Source organism: Balearica regulorum, chromosome 12, assembly GCF_011004875.1.
Source record: "Balearica regulorum gibbericeps isolate bBalReg1 chromosome 12, bBalReg1.pri, whole genome shotgun sequence".
Taxonomy (NCBI): Eukaryota; Metazoa; Chordata; class Aves; order Gruiformes; family Gruidae; genus Balearica; species Balearica regulorum.
This window is the reverse complement of record NC_046195.1, coordinates 16204965-16229212: the sequence shown is the minus strand read 5'-3', so window position 1 is coordinate 16229212 and position 24248 is coordinate 16204965. Positions and strand designations below refer to the sequence as shown.

Here is a 24248-nt window from a genome sequence, read left to right as displayed (position 1 = left end):
TTGCTTAAAACAAGGAGAATTTTTTCCTTTCATCTACTGCTCCATTAGTTCCTATCAGAGCCACAGTTTAAAAAGTTAATATGCCTGAGTATTTCTGTAGATTGCATCATTTTCAGTGTTTCATAACGATATGGCAAAAGTAATTTGAAACAGATAACAATAGTGCGGTCTGTTTCAGAATAACCATGATTTCCTTGTCATTAAGAGGTCTGTTAGCGGGTAGAGAAGGAGGAGTTTTATCTGGATGAGTTACAGATCATATGGTGTGATCGAGTGCCTTTTCTTTTTTTTCTCTCCCCCCCCCTTCCTTCCCTTGAAATCCGCAGCGCTGGACTTTGGTTTGGATATGAAACGATTGGATAGTTTCAAACTCCTGTCTGCACAAAGCGGCTCAGCGCTTCCAGATGTTTTCAATAAGGAGCCCAGAACTGTCACATCAGCAGCCGGTGGCCCGGGCTGCTGCTCGTGTCTCCGCTCCATTTTGAGCAACTCGCCAGGAAAAAAAAAAAAAGGCAGCGAGAATTATTTACTGGTTGGAGTAGTCTTTTAATTTAATCTTTATCCTCTGATTGTTTGGTGCATTGTGTTTCTGAGCGTAAATACTATATGCTGTGTAAACGGGCGTATGGCATTTAAACAGATGGACAAAGGAGGCTGGAAACCTTTGTTCTGCTTCGTCCGGGCTGGGTCTGTCTGCTGCGTCTGCTCGGCGTGCCTGTGTGTACAGGAGGCTGTGTGCGAGGCAAGATTTCTAGCTTGAAACAATGCAGCAAAAGCCCCACCTAACGTGGGAAGAGAGTGATGGTCTCCCATGGGGGAGCGTGTCTGGCATATTATCTTCTATTTGTTTATATTACGTTTCTTCCCCCCCCTTCAACAGTGAAGTCTGGAAATGAAGATGAGGTGGACTTTGGGTGTCTGTAGTCGTCACTGGCCTCCTGATCTTGGCTGTGAGTCAGGAACATAACCACAGAAGAACTCTTGGAACAAATTAGGGATTTGGAAGCTTCAATTTCAAAAGAGAAAGAGAAGAGAGGGGGATATTTTTTGTTGGTTTGTTTGTGTTGATTACAACCCTCTGTGGCTGAAGGTGTAGAGGAGTCCAAAGGGATCAGCTAGCAACCTTTACTAGATCAAGGCACGTAATTATGGAGGAAAGCAGGTCTTCATCTTGATTCACAGGTAGGGCATGGATGTGTACTGAGCCCTGGGAGATGTCCTGTGCCCCGTCACCCTGTCCGGCACCAGCCCAGCAGCTTGCCTGGCCAGCTCTCACCACCTGCCTGCGCCTTCCACCTGAACTTTCTCTTCCCTCCTGCCTTGTGAAGGCACGTGTTGGGTTACTTGTGGCTGTTGGCCATGCCAAGCTTTTTGTGCATAGCTCAGAAAAAATTGACTGCCTCTTTTTAACTTCCTGCTATGAAGGCTGCGCATCTGCCAGTGCATCTCTCGCATCCTTTGCCTGGAGATGTTTTTCATTTCTCTGTATCTATAGAAAGGGTGAGATAACCTGAGAAGACACGTTAAAGAACACCACCACAAAAGACTGGGTGTTGATGCAGCTACAAATCCGACCTGTCGCATCTCTGTGGAAGATGCGCTATCACAGTTAGTAGCGATACTCACGTGGCAAGTCTCCTCTGCAAGGTGGGCATTGCTTGAGCCCTGCAGCTGAACATCTCTTTCTGGTTGCCAGAGGGGCTCTGCGGTTCAGAGGTGAAGTGCTTTAGGTGGAGTGCCCGGACAGAGCTGGGCAATTGTCATTTGGATAAATAGTGGCTTTATATACCAGCAGCCGTAATTAAATTGATTTGAAACAAAATTAATTGCTGTATTGGTTGAAAAAAAAAAATAAAATAGGAGTGCTCCATAATGAAACATTAGAGCATCATTAAGGCACAGCGACTGCTGCAAATTCCTTTACCTGACCTAAATCCACACACTTTGTTTATAGGTTCCTGTCTTGTAAATTTAGATTTGAGGAAATCCCTGCCTTTTATGGTAGTGTTTGAAGGGCTGGAATGCTGTCACAGCCATTTCTGATTCCTCATCTCGACGGGCACATGATTGCTGGGATTCATTACTTGTGGAGAAAACTGGTGGCTCCAGAAAGTCCCTAAAGTACTACCACATTGCATGTGTGTCCTAATACTGAAAGCAGAAGCTCTGCTCTGGAGAGAGGAGAACAGAGACATTGGCTGAGATCTCAATCCGGGGATTATAGCTGTAAGAGAGCCTCGCAGAGGAGATCCTCCTCGGTTCAGCTGGTGGTGTGGTGGACATGAACCTTTGGGTTGTGAGGGACACACTGGAGTCTAATGAAAGTGGGGGGAGATACCTCGCATTGACCAGGTAAGACCATACCTGTGTCACCTACCAGGAGCTCATCTGCTGCGAGTCCCCAGCCCACTCCAGCGCATGAGGACACGTCCATGGCATGATGCCCAAAGGTGGACCTTTGAGTGGTGGCTGGCCACCGTGCCGCCAAGCTGTGCCGTAGTCTTAGGAAAAGATGCCCGTCCCAGCTTGCTTACTGAGTCTGCTAAATCTAGAGGGTAATTATGCTTTTGCGTAATCCGGCTGTATGGATCGGGGGGGTGATATCCAGGAGAACCCAAAATAGTACTTTATGTTTCTGTAAACTCCCATTCTTCGGTGTTTTACCAAATAGGCACGGAGAGGAGCCAGTTCCCGTGTTACTCACAGGCAGGGTGCTGGTGTAGTGGTTTTGGGTGGCCAGGAGACCGGGTAGCACTAGAAGGAGAGGAGCTGGAGCGCCCGCTCGCAGCAGATGGGTTTAGACCCCCTTTGGAAGGTTCCTCTCGCATTCAGATGCTGAAAACTCACTTTTCATCCCTTTCAGCAGGCAGCAGGGTTTGAGTCACCTTCGCCAAAACTTGAACTGGTGGTTACAAAGCTCTTAATACAACCAGGGGACCAGGGCTACCCTACGGGGCTGGATGAAAAGACCTACAAACCCTTAACTAAGCTCCAGGAGCGGAGCGAATCCCAGCAGCAGGAGGTGGGCCAGTTCACCCGGTGCCGCGGAGGGTGGCTTTTGGAGACCTGCAATTAAACACGGGTCTGATAAGCGCCGTTTCCGATGTCTGTGTTTGCTGCTTTGCTACACGGGATTAACAATTCCTGTGTTTCCAGTTTCTCTGCCCAGAAAAGCAGCAAGTTCTGCTCACTGCAAACTCTCAACTGCAGAAAACCTGCCCTTCCCCTTCTCTTTTTTTTGCCTTTTTCTCTTTTTTTTTTTTGCCTTTTTCGCTCTCATTTTTTTTTTCCCCTTTTTCTCTCTTTTTTTTTTTTTTTTGGCCTTTTTTTAAACCGCCCCCATTCCCTTTTGAATCGGTGAATGAGAGAATGTCTAAAGCAGGGCAGTATGGAAAGATTTCATCCCTGGAGAGGTCAGGGTGGGGTGGAAAGCGGAGGGGGCTGCAAGGGGGCAGTTTGAAAACAGGAAACCATGTGGCAGTGTGCATGCAGGGCCCAGCTGATGTGAATGGGCTATTGAGAGGGGAGAAAACTCTGACTGGCCCAGCAGTAGAAAGACGAAAAAACTGTAGGGTTTTTAGGTTTGCTTCTTTTTTAAAGAAAACTCTGTTTTTCAGGCTAGAATAAGAGGGAAAAATTTTATTTTTTGGACAGCAAGATGCTGAAATCTTTTTTTACTCTGTTGTGAACAACAAGAAAAATAAATGGCTGATGTCCTTTTTTGTGTGTGTGTGTGCACTGATTAAATCATAAGTTTCCATTCCTGTTTTGAGGAAGTGTTAAGCTTGAAATTATCTTTCATTCACTTGGCCTGGGGCTGAAGGAAGAGTCTTTTTGCCTCTCCGAAAACACGTCCCTTTGCTTCTCAGTCTCTTTCTGGACCGAGCAAACACACAGCGAGTGCTTGCAGCCGGAGGTGGAAGAGCCTGGCAAAGAAAAGCTGCTGCTTTTTCTTCCCCCCCACCCTCCCTCCCCCCCTTTTTTTTTTTTTTTCCCCTCTCTCTGAAGAGATGAATCATGCTCCCACAACTGCAAAGAAATTTTGAAAGCTGGGAGAACACTGGTGCAGGACTAAAAAGGCAAGTAGTGACGTCCCAGCCCAAATCAGGAGGGGAGTGGCTTTATTTCATTATTTTCTTTCCTTTTGCCCTGTGCTGTCATTAGAAATTTAAACTTAATGCAAAACCAAGCCCTCCTGTCTGGCGAACAGTGGATGGACTCGAAAGGAGAAAAGTACCTTTTTTTATTGTTTCTTTCAATGCACAAGAGTGTGAAAGAAAAAACACGTTGGTGACAGTATTTACATTGGATACAGTGATCGGTGCTTTTTTGTTGGGTTGTTGTTTTTTTTTCTTCCTGAATTAGATCTGTCGTGGCTGAGCCTACCTTCTGCCTTCCCTCTCGGAGCGTCAAGGTTCCTGCTGCAAACATCTGGTTTTTGTTCTCTTTTCGAGCAGGATTTTCATTCTGGTGCTTTTTGGATATCAAAGTTGTCTGGAAAACATTTTTTTTTTTAAATTATTACTATAACAGGAAGGCTGATACCATTCTTAGCTGTTGCAAAAAAAATAATCCTATATGTATAAAGCTCTCTTCAAATATCTTTTGTTTGCTATAAGTTCCTGCGTTGCCTGTATAAGCAAATCTGTTCCGAGAAGACTTTATCAGCTGGTCGCAGCTCTGGGATTTTCTTTTTCCTGTTAAGAGGCTCGGACAGGCTGGTGTGCTGAGACACGGGACTCCTGAGCACGTATGTGAGAGGTCTTGGAGGTTGCCTGGCCGGGGTTCATGGTGGGCTCTGCTCCTCCGCTCCCGGCGTTTTGGACAAAATGTACGAACGCCACAAGAGGCGATACAGCCTGTGCGACATTTCCAAGGTGGACAGGACTGTAGATGTTGTGTTGTTAAAGGTATGATGTTTGTGTACATTTATTTACGGGTTCCTTTCCCCATCTCTAACGGGTCTGACGGTTCCCTGCTGTACCCGTCCCCTCAGCTGGACGGTGCAGAGAGGGGGAGCAGGTGGAAGAGCTCTTGCCCTCCAGCATGGAGATGGTTTTGTGTCTTATCAAACCATTTCATGCCAAATATTATTATCCCTGCAGCCAGACAATCTCTTGTGGTGTGCAGTGAGACACCCTTTTGCGGAGCTCTCTCTGGCCGTCTCCCCTGTCCTCAGCTGTTAAACGGTCCCCTCCTGTTTTGCCAACTTCACCGCTTGCAGGTGGGTTTTCTGTGTAAGGTGCTGTTCAGCAAAGGGTTTCCATTTCCAGTGGTTGCTTTTGGGGTTGAAATGATGTGTTCTGCCAAAAAAAGGCATGGTAGGTCCTCCTTTCCCTCTGTTTTTTGGTTGTGTTTGAAGGGTGTTGCTGTCAGTCTTACTGTTTGGGTGTGAGTTTTTTGTCTGAAGATGGGTTGGAGCAAGAGCCAGGAGTGGCTCTTGGCTAATTGTCCCAGTGTGTTCCTCCTCTAATCTAAAATTAGCAAGTGCTCCACCAAATGGCACGGTGGCAGTCTGGGAATGTCCTGTCTCCGTAACAGCTTTTTGGAGCTTCAGCAGTTTCCTGGCAAAGTGGATGGAAATCGGAAAGCAGCCAGAGGGACTGCAAAACACAGCCCAACTTAGGGATCTGAACTCCGGGAAGAGTGTTTCCTCTCCCTCTCCCTTTTTTTCTCTTCTCGTTTTTCTTAGCTGAGGCAGTGGGTTTCTGCATGATTGTGTGGCTCCCTTTTTTCTGATTTTTGCTTCATGGCCTTGTTTCAGAGTCGAGAACGTAGAAAAGTTTTAATTTCAGATGATTGTTGTTCTACTTCATCTAAAATAGACCTAGCACTTGTTAACTTGTGCTGTTTAGGCATAAAAATATTTTCCTTTAATTCAATGTATCGTTTGTTCTTTAATGACACAACCAACCATAACTTGTTTTCTCTACCAACTCAATTTTATTGAATATTTTTGAACTCTCATGTTAACGATGCTGGTTGTGGATTGAATCCCATGTATTCAATCTCTAGACACCCTATGAGTCATTAAAAATGTAGACATATTGTACACATGCTACTCGTGTGAAATGACTGCTTAATAATTCTTGGGAGAAGACCTGGTACCCCTGACAACCTCGGTTGCTAATACAAAAAAACCCACAATCTTTTTCTTTATAAATAATATCTGGATGCCTGGGTTGAAATGTAATTCACTATAATTATCTGACTTCAGTATTTCTGATGTCATCAGTTCCCTAAATTAGTTTTTGTTCAGAAAAGCTTAGATTTTATAACAAAATGTGGCTCTTGTTAGTTCCCACTAGTATTTTCCTAATTGAGTTTCAAAACCGTGGGTTATACTGTCTGTTCCTGCAAATGACTCAGTGTCCATATATGTGTGCGTGTGTGCACGCATCGCTGCTCCCAACACAGGCTGTACAGGCTGCAGATGTTTAAAATAGGAGGGTGCTAGTGACAGCTATAGTTACAATCAACTTTAGCTTGATTTGAGTTGTTCTTCATGCCTTAGCTGGTTTCTATAACATAACCGGTAGATGAAATTAAATTTTGATGATCTAGGGATCCAAGCCAGCACTAGAGTGCGTCAGTGGCAGATCATCTCTTGACGTTAATGGGAGTTGGATCAGACCCTTAATGAGGGAGCTGGGGGGTGGGTTTTTTTTTTTTTGCTGGGTTTGTTTTTAATTAAAATACTTAAATAAAATTGTACCTTATATAGGTCATTGCATTTCGGTGAGTTAAGAGGACAGTGTTACTTAAGTGTCAAGTATTGAAAAGCAAGTACATAGCCTTATAACAAAAGCAAGCCCAAATAGGATCAATAAAGAGTGTTTGAGCTGAATGAAATTTTAACAAGATACCTGCAAAGTACCAAATAGTGTTCAGTTTGGCCCATGGATTGACTTGGACGAGCTTTTTTCTTTGGGTGGTAGATGAATACGTTCTTTGCTTCATTTCAAGACGGGGAACTCTGTAATCATGACATAGGAGAGAAAAGCAGCTGGTGGAGAAGGACAACTGGAACAAGTTGTGAACAAAGATGATCTTGTGTCATTTCAGCTACTAAATGTTTATAGGTGGGATTATATCTGCATGGATTGCAACCATTCTTAGATACAGTCACAAAAGAATGTTGGTTCCTACCAACTATTTTGCAATGCATGTGTCTTCTGAAGGGTCAGTGTGGTGGAGCTCAAATTTTCCATGTTTAGATTGTGCCTGAAACAGTGGCTTGTGGAGTTACGAAAAAAAACCCTCAGCAATTTTAGGAGTTGATGCACACAATTATTTTTAGCTTTAACAGTGTTTCTTCCTCCTCCCCACATACAAAAAAGCAAGAGGCAGTGGGTAAAACGGTGTCCTAGCCTTTGTGTCGGAGGTAGGACTTCATCTTTGCTGCATTTCTTTTTGCTGCCGCAGCAATGTGAACGTGATGGACTTGGTTACTGAGCAGGGTGGTTTGGCACTGTACAGGGAAGCCTGGATGATGCAGAAATGGCATAAAAATTTGCCATGATCTTTTCTGCTGGGATTGCGTTGTAGCAGATGAGGGAGAAGATGTGGGGCACGTGGGTATCTGCTTGTCTGAACACTTCACTGAGCTCTCAGCAACTACGTGTGGGGTGAAGCAGGCTGCGCTGTCTTACTCCAAGACCCGAAATGGGAAGCCTCAGTGTGCCCGTGTGTGAGTTGGCAGCCCTGTCTCATTTTTATGTCGTGCCTGCTACCACAAATACAACTATCTAGAGACAGAATGCGGAAACCACTCTGGCTGGCACCTTGCAAATACACGTGAAGTTAGACAAGCGCTCGTGTCTGGATGAACAGGCTGTGCTTTGCAGAGTTAGAAGATAAGAAATGGGCTCACTTTGAGACTGGGAGACTGAGTAATGGCACCTGGAAGTATTTTACAACAGTTATGGCCTGCATCTACATTTCACCTTTGCAGATGAGTGTTAAGTGTAGCCAGAAGCTGTAAGTTTTTTTATAACTGGGGGAATGAGGTTTGATTTAGCTGCTCTTCAGATGAACAGATTCCATTCAGCTTCCAGTTAAAAATCAGAACATTATTCATGAAATTAAAATCAGCCCAGTGTTATAAAAATAATTAAGGCATTTTGAAATTAAAGGGGAAGCTTAGCAATTTGTTATTCTGCTCCTTGGCAGAGGGATGCTCTGGTAGCTCTACCCCAGTGCTGGAGAAGATCCTGTGGAATGAACCCTGCCCACCTAAGGCAAAGTGCAATTTGAAGCATCCTAAGCTAGAAGTAGTATGTGTGGAGGGTCCCCAAACTAACTGAAATGAAGGGTTTTTTCATTGTATGTTATCATACTTATAAAGCATTTTTATTATTTTCTGTGCGCTTTGTTTTTCGTTATTTGACACATGAGTATGTTTGTTCCTTCTTTGGGGTTTGGGGCTGAAGGAAGTATTATCCTCTGATGATGGGTATGCAGTGTCTCATCAAACTTTGTGGCCTTAAAATGACTCTGAACTTTAATCCTGCCTTTATCTGCAGTGGTTTGGTTATTGATGGGACAGCAGAGAACTGTATGCGTGATGATGCGGAGAACATTTGAGTTTTATCTGTTTGTGTCTCGTGTAGAATTAGGACTGAAAGGATAACTTGAATGAAACTAATGTGTTTTCGCCTTAGGCACAGACACATTTGTGGGAATTTTCCTCCCGTTTTATTCGAGGTGGTTTTTTATTCAAAGCCATTACTGCTGGTTTTAAAGTTTAATTAAAGTTTGTTGTTACCAGGACTCTAACTCTGCTGGTGGAGGAGGACATCCCAGTGCCAAGGGCTGGAAAATGTTCTTGGGGCACACGCTCCTTTCCCCGGTTGGGACATTGCCGGGGGAAAAGTGCTCTCTAGGAATTCAGTGTTGCTTTTAGACCACAAAGTGCTAATTTATTCAGTCATTTAAAATGTTCTGTGCTTGTAGGAGCCTCTTCTGGTGTAACGCTTTAGCATAGTTCTCTATAGCACTGCTTGCTTGTTGCTGTCAAGGAGGTCACTTTGGACCTCCTTGAAGAAATGTTGTCACCAAATCTGTAAAGGTAACAAGCATGATGTAGCTTATTCGCAGTGCTAGAAGATAAATATCTTCAGAAATTATTGCAGAAATGCAAGTGTTGTCATTTTGTCCCTCGTGGCATACATTGGAGAATCGTCTTCGTATTCCTCATCCGCGTTGTCAAACCTTCCCTAAAGCTTAAGCCAAGAAAATACGCAGGGAGATTACAAAAAACCCACCTTTTTTTTTTTTTTAATCTGGAATTTGTAAGCAAATTGGTATGTCTGCTCTTAGTATTGTCTGGCAAGGTGATAGTCAAAGCAGTGATTTTTGCTCTTAATGTGAATTTTGTGTGTGTGGAGTTTGTTTGCATCAGCTGTTGAAGAAAGATGGTGGAAATTCCTTCCCCAGGTGCCCCATCCCACACGCTCCCTTTGAAAGAGGCTTGGAGGATCTTGAAAGGTGGTTTTTGGGAAGGGAGTGAATCGACTGATGCTTCAGTTTCTAGTTCAGAAATTAGAGGTGGCGACTGGTTTATTCCATCATAAATGGAATTGAGAAGTTAAAAGTTGCTCAGAATAAGTATTGAATTCCAGTTATGTGTACAAATTTATTCAATGAAAACTATGGTACAGGAAGATTTTTAGGAGCAAGTAGTTCCTAGAGAAAAGTTAAAATTTGCATTAAAACTTAAAAAAGAAATTATTGGATCATTCCTGATCATTAAACAAATTAGTTATAATCACTTTTAAAGTAAAAAGTTTCTTTCCTGCTATTTTTGTTCTTCAGTGGATATTTCAAATCTTTCCTAGTGTCAGTTATCACTCAGTGTGGTGTACAAGTACTTAATGATACACCAAGCTAGAATTACTGTACTAAATATTTTCCTATGTGCAATGGTATCTGGTTTTAGCTGCAAGGTGGAACTTGGTCTGGAAGCTGGGGGGAAAAAACGGAGAGAAATGGAAACCTGTAAATTTAGGACAAAGTTAAAACAGTATGGAGGGGAGAGGAATCTCTAGAGATTTGCTAGGAAATGAAAGTTAAAATCATCTGGTTCCTTCTGCTCTGGAGATTTTTATCACTACCAGCAAGATTGACAAGTGCAATCTTTTAAAATAGCAGAAGATTTCCTGCGAGGTCGGTGCGTTTTCTTTGTTGTGAAGTGGAAGGCAAGAAGAGTTAAAATAAAACCAGAGGGAGAGGGGAAAAAAAAAAAAAAAGACTTTTCCATGGTGGAAAGGTAGGAGATGTGCATGGGAGCCAGTTAGCGACTGGCCCCGAGGTGAGTTTAGCGAGCCCCCGCGGTGCCGCTCTGCCAGAAGTAGAACTGTTTTCAGTGTCTTCTGAGAAGGAGGTCCTGATTCTGTTTTCGTGGGCAGGCACTGGGCAGGACTGCGGGCGCTGGATGGGGTTAGAGCTCCTTGGCCAAGGCTGTCGTGCAGGGGGAGAGGGGTGAAGAGCCTGGGAACAGGGACCAGGGTCACTCATCGCTCCCACGTGAGGGAGGACGTCCCAGCCCCGTTTGTCTCGCAGGTTGTCCAGCACCGTCTTTTCTTATGCAAAGAGGTTTCTGCACTGAGTCCCTTCAAGTTGCTTCAAGTTGCAAATTCAGCGTCTGCAGGAAGATGTCTCAGAGTCAGGAAATATATCCATGTGTGCCCAGAAAGAGCGACCAAGCTGTCTGCTGCTTGCAACTCCAGCTGGTGTCCTAAAGCCCTCTTTGGACATTTAGTCTGCTTGTGTTTCACAGGCAAACAGAAAATCCTTCGGGATTCACTTTTTGGTGCCTGGGGATGTGCTTCCATGATTCATTCTGCGTCTGAGCTGCAGATAAACACATTCAGGCTTCTGCATGGAAAAATAGCTGGTTCTCTCCTGGCATTTCTTCAAAAGCTGCATATTGAAACTCTGTTCCCAGAGGCTGTTTCATATTCCCTTCTGCCATCCGAACACCGCTGCATCCTCCGCTCCCACTGCAAAGACTTGGGATGCCCAAAATCGATGGGCTATATAATCAGTTTGGGCAAGGCAGAAAATGCCCAGGGGTTTTATCATCTTCTGTGGCCACCAGCCCGCGGTCCTGTTGTTGGGCTTCTCTTAGCAAAACAGAGACTAAGGGAAGAAGGGAGGAATATTTTGTTCCATATAATGCACACACGTCCGCAAAATTCCAAGACAGTCTTGTTGCAAATTTCTTCACACCAGTGCATTCCCCAGCCCCTGATGTTGAGGTACTTTTATAATGGTATTTTCTCTACAGCCCTGAACTGAACCTGCAGTCACTAGTCCTGAGTACATGCGAGCAGAATTCAGTTGTTGAGCAGGGGTCCAAGTGCTCAGTCTGGGGCTGGGGATAGTGGGGTTTGTGTTTTGAGTATCTGTGGACCACCCAGTTTCCTTGAGAGCATGCAGTAAGCCTCCCTCAAATCCTGTCTGGGCTCATTTTGGCATAGGGAATACTTGTATATAGTAGTGATTTCCTTTGTTTGTATTTTGTTGATTATTATTATTATTCCTGAATTTGGGCTACTGAGATAAATACTTCATTCCTAATGTTTTACTTGGTACATAATCAGGTATATCTGAAACAGCACCTTAAACCTCAATGTTATTCTCTCATTACTTTTTTTAATAGAAAAAAAAACCCAGACGTTTTCAATACTTGGCAAAGTCACAAGGCAGAGGAGAGAGCTGGCTGGGTAATGGGAAAAATACTCAAATCTTTTTTGAAAAAATGCCAATGTCTATAATGCATTTTCAGTGAATGACTCAATTGGTTCTATTAAAGGAAAAAATAGAATGTTAATTCAGCTTAATATAGTTTATTCTATTACCAGTCAACTGATAGGCTTGAATCTCCTCATATTTTGCTTTCTTACTGCTAATTATTGAACAGGATGTTTAATTATCAATTTCCAATAGCGGATATCAGTGTAAATCAGGAGTAGTTCCCTTAAATTTAATGGAGATCTATTGGTGTAAGAGTAAGGGCCAGGCTGAATATGATGAGGAAGGAGTTAGGTGCAAGCTAGTCAGAAGGAGGCAGAATTTGATTTTATATCTGAAATGGGTTGTTGCTTCTTTTGTATAGACTTGAGCACATTTGCATTTGTCCTCCTATCTGTGTTGAGGCTCAACCTCTAGATTTGCCTTTAATAAAATATAAAATAGTGTGCTGCAAAGTAGATTCTGCTTTGTCTGGACAGAAAATAATATTGACATGATATTTATCAACTTTACAGTCATAATGTGATATTTATTGACTTTACAGCTTTTTACAGACTAAAAAAGTATGTATACATTCTGCAGTGAAGTTTAATGGGTAAGGTTAGATACCCCTCAGCCTTGCTGAGAACAGGGGTGTATCTTTCTTCCGTAGAAAGAATCCGAACAGTGCCCCGCTGTCCACGCGACAGTTAAAACTCAACGTCTTTATGTCAGTTTGGAAAACAAAAAAAACCAAACAGTTTTGACTAGGTGCTTACAAAAGCCTTTCTCAGACTTCAGACTTGCCTCTCTTTCCCTCTCTGCCTCTCATTTAATATATACGTAATGTATGTAAATAGGAGATGATGGGTATACAGGTGTGCGCGTAGTGTGTTGAGCAGAGGTGGAGGGAGGGATGGGGTCTTGGATGTGTGTACCCAGAGGGGTCTAAGGGGAACTCAGGTGAATGTGTACGAAATGCGCCTGTATGAGCAGAGGCACCAAGCTACTGATAGGGAGCGTACATCAGAACTAAGAAAAATAGCCTGTAAAATGGCACGGAGGTGGGGAGAGACGTCCAGGTGGGACATGCACTGAGGTCACCCGGAGACCTGACTCTGGTAGAGCACGAGGTCTTCTTCACCTCTCCTTGGGAGACTCTTGCTCAATTTTCCCTCTTGGCTCTTCTCTGCTCCTTCCCTGTCCAGCAAGGGCTGCTGACTGGGGACGGTCAGGGCATCCTCGCTGCTGGAGGATTTTAAGGGCGCGTTGGATTAAGACCTCTCAGATTATAGTTGAGCCTGACTTGGAGCAGCGGAAAGGGACTAGCTGACCTGTCAAAGGCCCTTCCAACCCCATTTTGTCATCACAGAAGTATGGAGGAGGACAAAACCCAAGGAAGAAAAATGTGCTGTAGAAAGTAGCTGACAGATGGGGGGAGTGGAGGTGCTGGCAGGAGCATCTGCAGTGAAGGGCAGGGGGATGCCGCCAGACCAGTGAGGAGCATCAGCCAACGACTGCAAATAACAAGTTCCATCATCCTAGCGAGAAAGGGAAGAAGGATGCGGGTCATTAGTCAAAGCAGCAGGTCAGGTCAAGGGTAGGAGAGTCTTGTTTTTTCTTTATTTAAAAAAGAAAAAAAGACTGAAAAGGGAAAAGCAGTGCATTTCATAACATGGGAGAAAGGAGTATGTCGAGGGGATGAGGGACTGCAAAAATGGAGCAGGATCACGGAGGCGATTTGAAGACAGGTCGCAGGCAAAAAGTAAATAGTAAAAATTCTCTATTTGACGGAGAGAGAAAAGGAAATTATTTCAGGAGAGAAAAAGAAAACCAAAGAGAGTGTAGGAGAAAAAGCTGGCATATCAAATTGAAGTAATCTATTTCAGTAGCTTTCTTTTAGCTACCACATAACATGTGAGATCCTGTGTGTTGAGGCAGGTCAGGAGGGGAAACAACCTCTGGATATCCTGGGGTGGGACATGGGACTGTCCAGGTGAGATTCGCTCGTGTTTGTCAGAGGGGCATTTGGCTAGGAGGAACGGCAGAGCTGCTGAAGGAGAGAGAACAAAGGGGCTTCCAGGGTCTACCAGCTGTAGACAAAAGCGATGGAAGCAAATGTTGGACGAGCGAAGGGTTACGGATAGTCAGGCAGATTTCAGAGTCAGAATGTTGGACAGCACAAGCCAAGTGAGGAAGAGTAAGGCAGAGGCAGACAGCGGAGAAGACTGAGAACACATCAGTCATCCTTCCTGGAAGGCTGGAAGTCACGGAAGGGGTGAGGGACAGGGATGGTGATAAGGGCTGATGTTGAAATAAACCATGTGATGTGTCTCTGCCTTAGAATGGGGGTTTGTAACATTGTCATTTCAGTTAATGCAAACATAAAGTACTTCTGGTTCTCACCATGACCTGGACACTTCCCTAGCCCTCGTTTCCACATTATCAGAGCGCCTTACTATCTTTAAAGTAATTTATCTTTACAGCAACATGGGTGGTAAGGAATTGTTATTCTGTAGATATTGAACTGAGGCGTAAAGCAGAGGAGTATCTTGCCTTCAGTCCTGCTGCAAGTGGAAGTGGGAATTGAAGCCAGGTTTCTTCAATCCTCAGCTAGTAGCTTAAACTCTGGCTCATCCTCCCTCTGAACTCCTGCCTTGAGCAAGAGCCATACCTTCCATGGAGAAATAAAGTTGCTTGGCATATTTTAATGGTTTGTTTAGTGATGGAAAGAAAAAAGTTGTAAGTTACTTCTGAATTTTTTTACTATTGGGACAAAATTAAGCCATAACTGTATATCTGCTGGTTGATGCAGAGCATCATTGAAGAAGAGATGTTAGCGAGAGTGGCCTTTCTTTGATTTGCTCTGGTCTGTGTTTCAGATAAACCGCGAGAGCTGGTGTTCGTTGGAGCCATGTCCCGATTCTTCCCTGCTGGAGCGCAAGCGGACGCGGGAGTCTCCAGGTGAGCAGCGTGCCGGTGGGGGCTCTGGACGAGCAGCCCTGTGGTTCTCCTCACCATTTCTTTCCTTCTTCTTATTTTTGACATCCTTGCCTCAACAGGAAAAGTACATAAACTAAAGAAAACGTGTAATGAATCTGCCATGAGTCATTGTTAGCACATGGTTGTAGCACTTGACTTGCAGTGAGCTGTGTGGTGTGTCACCTTTCTGAGTAATTTTGCATTTAAAGTACTTCAATATTTTGTTTTTTTTTTTTTAATAAACTTGAAAGGTGCAGTGGGGGACACAGACATAGTTTCTAGCCAAAATAATAATACAATCAGAAATTTAAACTCCTGACTCCATATTTAGATCCAAATCAGTGGCTTAATTCTATTTTTTTTTCTTTTCCCCGAATGTTCCCATGATTTCCAGGCTCCAGGAAGCAGGAAGGCTGTTCAGAGCCATTGTTCCCACACCCTGCCCACCAGCCATGCTGCGCTCCCAGCCCTGCGTGCTGGCTGGTGCTTTCTGGCTCTTCCACTGGGACAAAAAATCTTGTCTGGGCAAGTTTCAAAGAGGGATTGGTGTCCAAGATAAGAAAAAAAGCATTTCCTTTTATTGAATTATGAATGTTTGAAAGAAATAGAGTAATTTATTAGGGCACTGAATAGTGACTTTGCTTGGGCTGTTCATAGAGAGGACACTTCTTGCCTTGCTCTCATTACGAGCAGGGGTCTCGCCTGAATCTCCTTCAATTTATCTGAGACTGGAAAGAAAAACAGGGATTGAATCACTGAATGTCAATGTGAAATCCAAACCCAATTTTTTCAGAGTGTAGACTAAGAAGGGATAATGCAGGTGACTGACCTGAGGGGTTTATTCTAGGTAGAAGTTCTAGCTCCTACCAAAGTGAAATAAGTGCTTTTTTCTTAAAAAAAAAGTCCTGTGTTTAGAATAGTCGTGAGTACCTGTTTCAATAGTGTTTTACAGGAGAACCTGCCGTATCACCGTGCTGCTTCTTTCCTCATTGTGTTCACAAATCACCTCTTGGTATGATATTTTTACACTTCAGACAGGAGTTACTGTGCTCCATTTGACTTGCCAAATCTCTAATCTTGTACTCATATGGATCAATATCAATTAGATACTTCTTAATTATCTAAGGCAATATCATACTATAGAAATATACTATTAATTCTAACAAATATATATTAATAATTATAATAATATGTGCCTGTAACACAAGCAAAAAGAGAGGTTTTTAAGGTGATGAACGTGCTCTCTGGTTGGACAGAAGCAGAAGAAAGATCTCAGGCTCTGCAGGTTCTGGCCTTTCTAGATAGAAATAATGTCAGTTATTCTGTTTCTATTGCGGTGCTGTGCAGCGTAGAGAGCGCAAAATATCTGGCAACACCTAACAGCAATAAACCCACTAGCTGTTGTAATGGGGCTAACTTAAAATACACAATTCGATAGGGAATTAGACCACCTTCACCTGCTGAATAATCCTGCTGAAGTGGCTTGGAAGGACAGAGTCCTCAAATCTTAGAAGGTAACTCCAGAAACCTTAGCATCTTATTTTATGTCAGTGGTTTTGAAATGAAAAGCCTGAAGGAGTGTGGCAGATATGTGGCTGTCGGCGTGGAATTGGGGGACTCAGCCCTGTCTTGGAGGATGAGGCTTTGGAAAATGTACTTGAAAGAACATTGGAAATTTGTTTCCTAGGGCTTTTTACTATCTTTTTTTTTTTTTTTGGCCTCTGTATTACGTGCAGAAGTGTGTTACCATCATCGTTGTATTTTTTGCCTGCACCGCCACAGAGGTTGCGCTGTCGGCCCTGCAGCGAGCAGGGGTGGATGTGTGATGGGAGTCACGGTCCCCTTGCCGTGGCGGTGCTGTCACCGGGGCTGGGAGATGGAGCTCAGTGTTGTGCAATGCCTGTGCAGTGTAAAGCAAAGCAAATGAACCCAGTGAGCTAACTGAGAAAAGGACAGGGGGAAGAGCCCCTCAAACAACTGAAAATGAAGGAGAAGTGAGAGGCAAGAGGGTTTGAGGTGTGGGGGGAGTCCCCATCACTCCGTCCCTCCCAGCCACTTCATGTCCTCTGTCCCTTGGAGGCTCCTGCAGAGCCTTTCGCTGCCTCTTGTGATTTATCGTTGGGGTGAGATATCCGTCCCTTGGCGCATCCGGACCGTCACCACTGATTTTCCACTGGAACGTGGCTCGAGCCCCTTTGTTTTTCAGTCTGGGCTGCGGACACGCTCTGCCGGCTGCCAGCTGGACGGTCGGCACCCTGGCCCGCTCCCTTACAGCCTCTCCGTCTCTCCTTTGCCTTTCCCTTCTATTTTTTTTTTTTCCCCTCTCTCCTTTTCTTCCCCACCCCTTCTCCCCCTCAGTGATGGAAAAGCAGTTCACATTTTCCAGGTTTACCGAAAGGGGAACAGGACCAGGGAGCAGCCACGCCGCCTCCGATAAGTGCTTTTCCAATTCTCCACAGTGTGGAAACTCCTCTGCAGGGTAATGGGGTTTCCAACTGCTTTTAGTTCCCCCGTGCCCAAAACGAGGGCAGCCCTGCTCCCATCAATAAATTAACTCTATTTCCTCCGACAGCAGGGTCGCTCCCATCAGCTGGGCTGTGGCTGGGGTGTTTGACAGCTGCTGTCAGGCACAGGTTAGGGATGAGCAAGGGGAAAAGGTGGTTGGGAAAGGAAAAAAGGTGGGTTTTAGCTACCCAAACTTGTCGTCGTTGCATTGATGCGTAAGGTTGATGTAGCCAAGGATGGAGTTCGTCAGGTGTAATTTAAGAGCAAAAAGACATTTTAGTGCCCTGGCTCCTCTCCAGGGAGCTAAACATGTTTTGGATATGTTTAGTTAGAGCAGGTTGCAAAATAACACCTTTTTTTTTTCTTTTTTTTTTTTCCTGAAAATATTTTGAGCTGGGAGAAAAGAATGTTCAGGTATTGCCAAAACTGTCATAAATACTTTTGCCTGAAGGCTGGACAAATGAAATGATATACAGTCATTATTGATGCAAAGACATGTCTGTTAAGGTTTTTGGAAAGGAAGGGCTTTCTCAGTGGCTGCTGTCTGTATTTGTGTTGCTCATCACCACGATACAAACAGCTGGAAGCATTTTGGAAAAAGAGATGCAATATGCTTATATATCAATGTCAGGAGTTATGAAAGCTTTGGAATTTAAAAAGACACTTAATTTTTTAATCTTAGTAAAGCTTGTCGTGGAAGTCATACTAGTGGTTTTTTTCAGTGAGAAGTATAAAAGAAGGAATGAAATAATCTTCCCCTCTAAACTGGCATTTAGAGAGAATTGATTGGTTTTAATTGAGAAAGCAAGCAAATATTGTCAAGTTATATTCATTTGTTGAATATGAATCTAATTTTGAAGTTACTGCAATCGATGGGAAACATCCTGTTGTGCTCAGTGTGGAGTACCTGATATATAGCATATTTTTCCGCACCTCAAGCTACAAGCATATATGGCTGCTTAATGCAGGATTTCTGTTTGCACTATGTACTTTGATCATCCATTAAAAAGGAGTTTTGAACTCTTGAATAAATTGTTTGAAAATTTGCAGGCACAGTTTTGGGAGGTGAACACACTTTATAAAACTGTGTTTACTGTTGGTTTTAAATCCTTGAATTTACTGAGTATATGTGAGTTGAATGTATGGATGCTACAGTAACTCCTTCTGCTTTGCTCCTGTAGAATGTGAGAACTTCTTGGAGGATGGGCTGAGCAGCGTCTGCGCCTCGTCACAAGGTGTCCTTAAAAGAGAGTCCGGGAGTGAGTCCGACCTCTTCCCCTTGCCTGGTGATGGGATGGAAGACCTTGTCTTTGGAAAGGTAGGAAAGCCTGGTTGGGATACGGTTAAAAAAAACCTCTTAAGTCTTGACTCGATAAACCCGTACTGCAAATGCAGATCATCTTGGTTGCGCTGGTGAGTTTGAAACCTGGAAGCGATTATCGTGGAATGGAGTAGATGGGAAGGAACCGGTCCCATCTTTGGATGCAGCAACATGAGGGATGTATTTACTTACAGCAGAATTCCAGAAACTGTGCAGCCCCCGATGGTAAAAAGATGAAAGCAATGTGGACTGTCCGAAAGTAAATCAGGTGCTAGAGGAGCAGCTGAAAAGGTGGATTTTCTTGCAAGGTCATTAGGGACTGCACAGATGGTATGAAAGCCATCTTTAACTAATGTACCAAAAGAGCTTTTCTCCAGCAAATGATGACCTCTGTGCTGACACCTTCAGAATCATATACTGTAATTCTCAGAGGAACCAGTGTTTTTCTGTATATTCAGTGTGACTCCCTGGATAGGAAGGAAACATTCTGAGTACTTAAGGCCAATTCCAATGAATCGTTCTGTTGCCTAGGCGACGTACCTCTAATGCCTTTTTGCGTGCAAGTAGAAGGAAAATGTTTTCAGGTTTGCTTAAAATCAACAACAGAAGTCATTACTAACCTTAGTCATCCCTGTGCCCTTTGTGTTGCTCATGGCTGAGGAGAGGAAGGGAGGAGTGGGCGAGACGCGGGGTACAGAGTCAGCCTCCCAAACAGAGGATGCCTCGCTGCAGCGTCGGTCTTCTGCCGTCCATAAGAGCAGCCTGAATTTATTCAGAGGGTGATTAGGTTTTGCTTTTTAAGAATCATCTTGCTGGTAACTTACATTCTTCTTGCCATGACGAAAAAGCACTCAGCAAGAATATAGTGATGCAGAATCAAAGGGGATGCGAACCTTCCTTAGAGCAGCCATCACGTTGGTCTCGGCTTCATGAAATCTCACGTTTAGGTCCAACTTACCTATTTGTGCAGGCACAGCTCTTGCTCTGAAAAACTAAACTTTCAGAGTAGATTTCACACTTGCTTTCAGAGAAATAGATTTAATGAAACAAAATTCTATTTGCTTAAATCAAATCAGATGATGGTGAATATTTTCCAGCGGGACGGGAAACACCACAGCCCGGGCTAAGTGATCTCATGTGCTATAAATGAACAGTAAAGTCATCCTTAATGTATGTGGTAGGGCACAGAGCTCACCAGCCTCACCCTTTCCCATCTTACTCTCAAAGTGATGCGGGACCCTAGATTGTGAGAATATAAGACTGTTTGGCAGAGCAGAAGACTGTCTTCAATTTTCTCATGTAGAGTGGCACGAATTCCGACAGCCGACTGTCATTTGAGCCTGATTTAATGCTTATATGGGGATGTGTGGGAGAAGAGTGCTGTGGGAACACAGTAAATTTTATATTGTACAGAATTTTAGCTTTTTCCCTTTCTTATGTGGAAAGCTTTCTTCTCCAAATACAAGAAAGAAAAATTAAAATTTTAAAAGAATAGGTAGTACAACGTAGTAGCGATGTTGCAGGGAAAAGGAGGAGATGGTAGGGAAAGTAGATCTTCAATTGCCAGTGGAGAGTGGGCAGCGGGAGGAAATTATTTTCTTTGTAGAAAGCGAATTTCATAATTTGGCAGCCTTCGCATTGTTCTTACTATGTGGTGGACTGCAGACTTTGTCTACAAATGGGTTCAAAAGGTTCCTGAGTTGAGTTTAGGAAGTTATTCAAAGCTAATCTCAACCTCAGTCGCTTTTTTTTGTCTCTGCTTTGCTGACTAACTCGATTCCTTGTCTCCTTTCTCAGAATTTGTCCGAGTACCTTTTCTACAATTAAAGTTATTTCTAGAAGGACCAGAGACACCATTCTAGTGTTGTGAGCTTGTTCCTTAATTCAGTCTTTTCTTTTTCTTTTTTTTTTTTAGACTGCTGAGCCCAGCTGGTAGAAATACAAATTATAAATATTTTTAATAACCGCTAAAATCAGTGCTGGATGTAATCTTTCTTCTGAAAAAGATTATAAGATGCATGTCTTGGTCGCAGTTGGTTAGTTATAAGCCTATTAAATAGTACAATTTCCACATCAAATTGGGAAGAGAGAGAACATGTTTATGAACAAAAAGAGGATCTCAAGCCTTTCAGTGTCATGATGATTACTGTTATTACTGGTCCTGTTCTTGTTTCCCCTTTGCACAGAGCAAGAGTTGAACTGTTGCCTATTAGAAGGGGTTTTTTGTTGTATAAATCACTCATCTGTTAACTGCTTAATACATTAAAAGAAATTTAGGAAGAACAAGCTATTGTCTGTCTAGGGTTTTCAGGCTGCTCCCATAGACATCGCTTGTAATTCATAGATTTTAAGCCCTGGTTCTACCCCAGGACCACGGAGAATTGGGGTCTGTGGGGTCACAAAATCTGCAGGTACCTTAAGCTGTCCTTGGTGTTGGGTGCATGCCATCATTGCTGTCTCCTTGCCGCCTCCTGTGCTTGTTTCCTTTTGAGTTCTTTTGCCCTAAAGGACAGGTGCTGAGCTGCATAACGTGAGCTGCCGGGTTGGAGAGCTTTAGCGCTAAAACCTGACTTGTTTTTTCAGACTTTAGAGGCTGTCACTGAAATCCAGAAATTACTTCCAACGTGAGGTCTAAGGCTTCAGCAAAATGTTTGGGTTGTGTTTTTTTTTTTTTTGCGTCAGCGCTTCATTCCCGTGTCCTCGTCATCCTGCTTTTCCTTCTCCGTCTCAGCCAGCCATCTGGGCAGGCTTTGCAACACCCTCCTCCTCGAATGATTAATGCTGCATAAGGTCATTTCTCACAATCATCTGGCAACGTCCTGGGGCGTAGCCCATACGCTTTGCTCATCTTAACTTTTAACCTGCCCCTGAAATTCAGCATTCAGAAGTTTTTTAATGTGCCTCTTGGGAAATGATTCACAAGAAGGGCCCTTGGGAAGTCAGAAGCCCACAGATCATTATCAAAGGAAGGGGTTGCAACTCAGTCCCTTGAATTTTATTTCATTTCTGCCTGTCTCTGGTTTGATCAAGGAAATACAGAAATACATAAATATTTTGTCTTTTTTTTTTTTTTTAAATTACTGTTTCTCTAAAAAAAGCCCACCAGAAAAGCCCACCAAACGAAAAAAACCTCAAGCAACCACAAGGAATAGAAGTTTTGAGAGAGGCTTTCACTGGGGAAAGACTGTGCCACTCCATGATAATTAATAGGAGGCCACTTCTGAGGTTAATTTTGGGGAGCCTGGAGCCATACTCAAATCCAAACAAAAAATGACTCTGCTAGATTATATATCAAACCAACCAAAGATGGTGCCTCCTTTACTGTAATAGCATGCCAAAGAAACTTCAGGATGCCAGGGTGTAATTTTTTTCTTTTTTTTTTTCTTAATACTGTAACACCTTTATTCACATTGAATATCAGGGGATAGAATAAATTTGTGTCTCAGCACTTGATGTGTTGTCATCACCAAAATGATTGAAAGAACATTTTAATTCCACTTATCAAGACCTCCTACAGACAGAGGGGCTTAGTTGAAGAAATTATCTTATACCCCCCACCATCCTAGTGATTTCTCTTATACCTATTCATGAAGAAACAAGATGCATTCTTTCTCAGAAACCTCACTTTTTATGGCTTACCTCATTTTTTTTTTCTTTCTAGCTTCTCACTGAGTACTGTTTCTGAGAGCAAAGGAAATGCCCATTAGCATGTGTGTAAGGGCTCTTTTCAGCCATGAGTTTTATGGTCGCAATTAAGGGTTGAATTCATTGAGGTGCAATGCAGCAAACCTAACTTGAAGAAAATTAATATTTCTTTAATGTTTCATTTTTCATGTAAGAAAAGAACACATTAGAGAACCATTTCTATTCTGCAAACGGTATTTTTGTTCCTCAAATAGGATTAAAGAGCAATGCATATTTACTGGCACTTGGTCGGATAGCTAATGTTTTGCAGAGGTGGCTGCAATATAGATGTAGACATGTCAGCCACACTTGGCATTTTGCAGAGTCCTGGTCTTTCATATTAACTATTGTGCTTTTGTTTCCAAAAAAAAAAAAAAAAAAAAAAAATTAAAAATCATTTAAATATTTTTATTTTTAGAGGAATAAGCATGGGCCACCAGTTCAGGGGAGTTGTTTATTGTGTTCTGTTGCTCAAGGTAACAATTAAAATGGACCAAATATTTCACATTTTTCAAATATCTCTTTGAACTGCACTTTACAAGTAGAAACCCTAAACTAAATGTTCCCTGCTAGGGAAGCAGTTTTTGTTCTGCATTTTAAACTGGAGCAGTATCAGGGAAATAAATTTTTATCTTTTTATTCTAATTGCTCCCTATATAATTTGATGTTCTGCACTACTGTTGCTAGATTTGCATCCAAATTTCATGTTTCCTAACTGCCCCATCCTTCCACTGTACAGCTGGTGAGTCGTCCTCTCTCCTCCTCCTGTGCTGCCCTGATGTCTAACAGTATTTTCCTGTGTCTCAGAAGAGTGAAGCAGACTGTTTCCTCTATTGAAGGAGTATTATCCACATAATGACTACTTAATTTGTCTGGATTTAAGCAATTCAGTAAGCTCTCATCATGACTCACACAAATACCAGATTATCTTGAATAATGCTGAATGTCATCAAAAACTTTACAGGGCATGCATTTCGGTTCTCTCTTGTTTTAACCCGTGCTTCCTCTTTAAATATGTGTCAAATCCAATACTTTGTTTACAGTACAAGTTTAATAGTAAAGTGTTTACTCAAATTCACCATCAATATTTGGCATTCCTTACCATGAAATGCATGCTTTTGGAGGGATATATTTTTAGTGTGGTTTTTTTAATGTTTTGTGTTTGAAAGGTATATTGTACTTTGAAATTGTGTTGTGGATGCTGTCTTCCCCCCTCCCTTTTTTTTTTCTTTAATGGGTGGGAGAGAGGTAATAGTATGACGGTATTTCTTTCAACCACCGTAGGAACAGTACTGTGTACCTGTTAAACCGAAATAAGAATAAAAAATAGCCAAACTTGAAATAGAGCTTCCCTTTAAATTGTGAAATGCTTGATTAGAATACTTCTTGAACACTTCAGTTTCTTTTTATTCAGTTTAACAAGAAGCTTTTAGCTTATAATGTGTGCCCATTAAAAAAAAGGAAAAAAAAAAAAGGCACAGAAAAGCAACAGTGTCTGGGGCATTTAAGACCGCTGGGCTTGAAGGCAGTGAGGGCGTTGGGATGCGAGGTGAGGGATTGCTCACCGCTCCCATTCACGCTGTCCCGCGTGGTTTCGATGTCCATCTCTCCCTTCTGGGAATGGGATTTTGTAGCCTGTTGGCTTCTGCCAAATGAGAGCCGACAGCCTGCAGCTCCTTGAACGCTTGGCTTCTGCTGAGACCCACCGAGCCTGCTATTTGAAGACAATTAACCGCTGTGGCTTTGCTGAATAGTCTATTATATAGGGTCTGACAGATCATTCTGCCTATTATTATTTTAAATGATACAGCGCAGGGCTCTGCAGGAGGATAAATCGAAACTTCCCACGTCAGTCCCTCGAGGCAAACACCATTTCAGACTGAAGGTGATGTCAGAGAGATGCTTGTGTGGTGGTTTTTTTAATGCTAGCCACGGGGAACGCAGAATACACACAGGCTCTTCTCGGGCTCTATGGTCAGCATGTGGCCTTTGGCCAACGAGAACCAGTTTGGCTTCCACC

General features: G+C 43.0%; 1 protein-coding gene across 15 annotated transcripts in view; it reads left to right on the top strand.

Annotated features, from left to right (window-relative positions):
* AKAP13 (A-kinase anchoring protein 13) overlaps positions 1–24248 on the top strand; it is a 216021-nt gene that overhangs the window by 142471 nt on the left and 49302 nt on the right. For 10 of the 15 annotated variants that reach the window (XM_075764737.1, XM_075764735.1, XM_075764733.1 and 7 more), the window contains 2 exons: positions 14619–14700; positions 18405–18541. In XM_075764737.1, coding sequence (XP_075620852.1) covers positions 14619–14700; positions 18405–18541 — 219 coding nt within the window. Of the gene's footprint in view, positions 1–2333; positions 2353–2437; positions 2556–4128; positions 4911–14618; positions 14701–18404; positions 18542–24248 lie in introns of those variants that run through there. The other 5 variants (XM_075764748.1, XM_075764747.1, XM_075764743.1 and 2 more) reach the window with 5 other exon arrangements.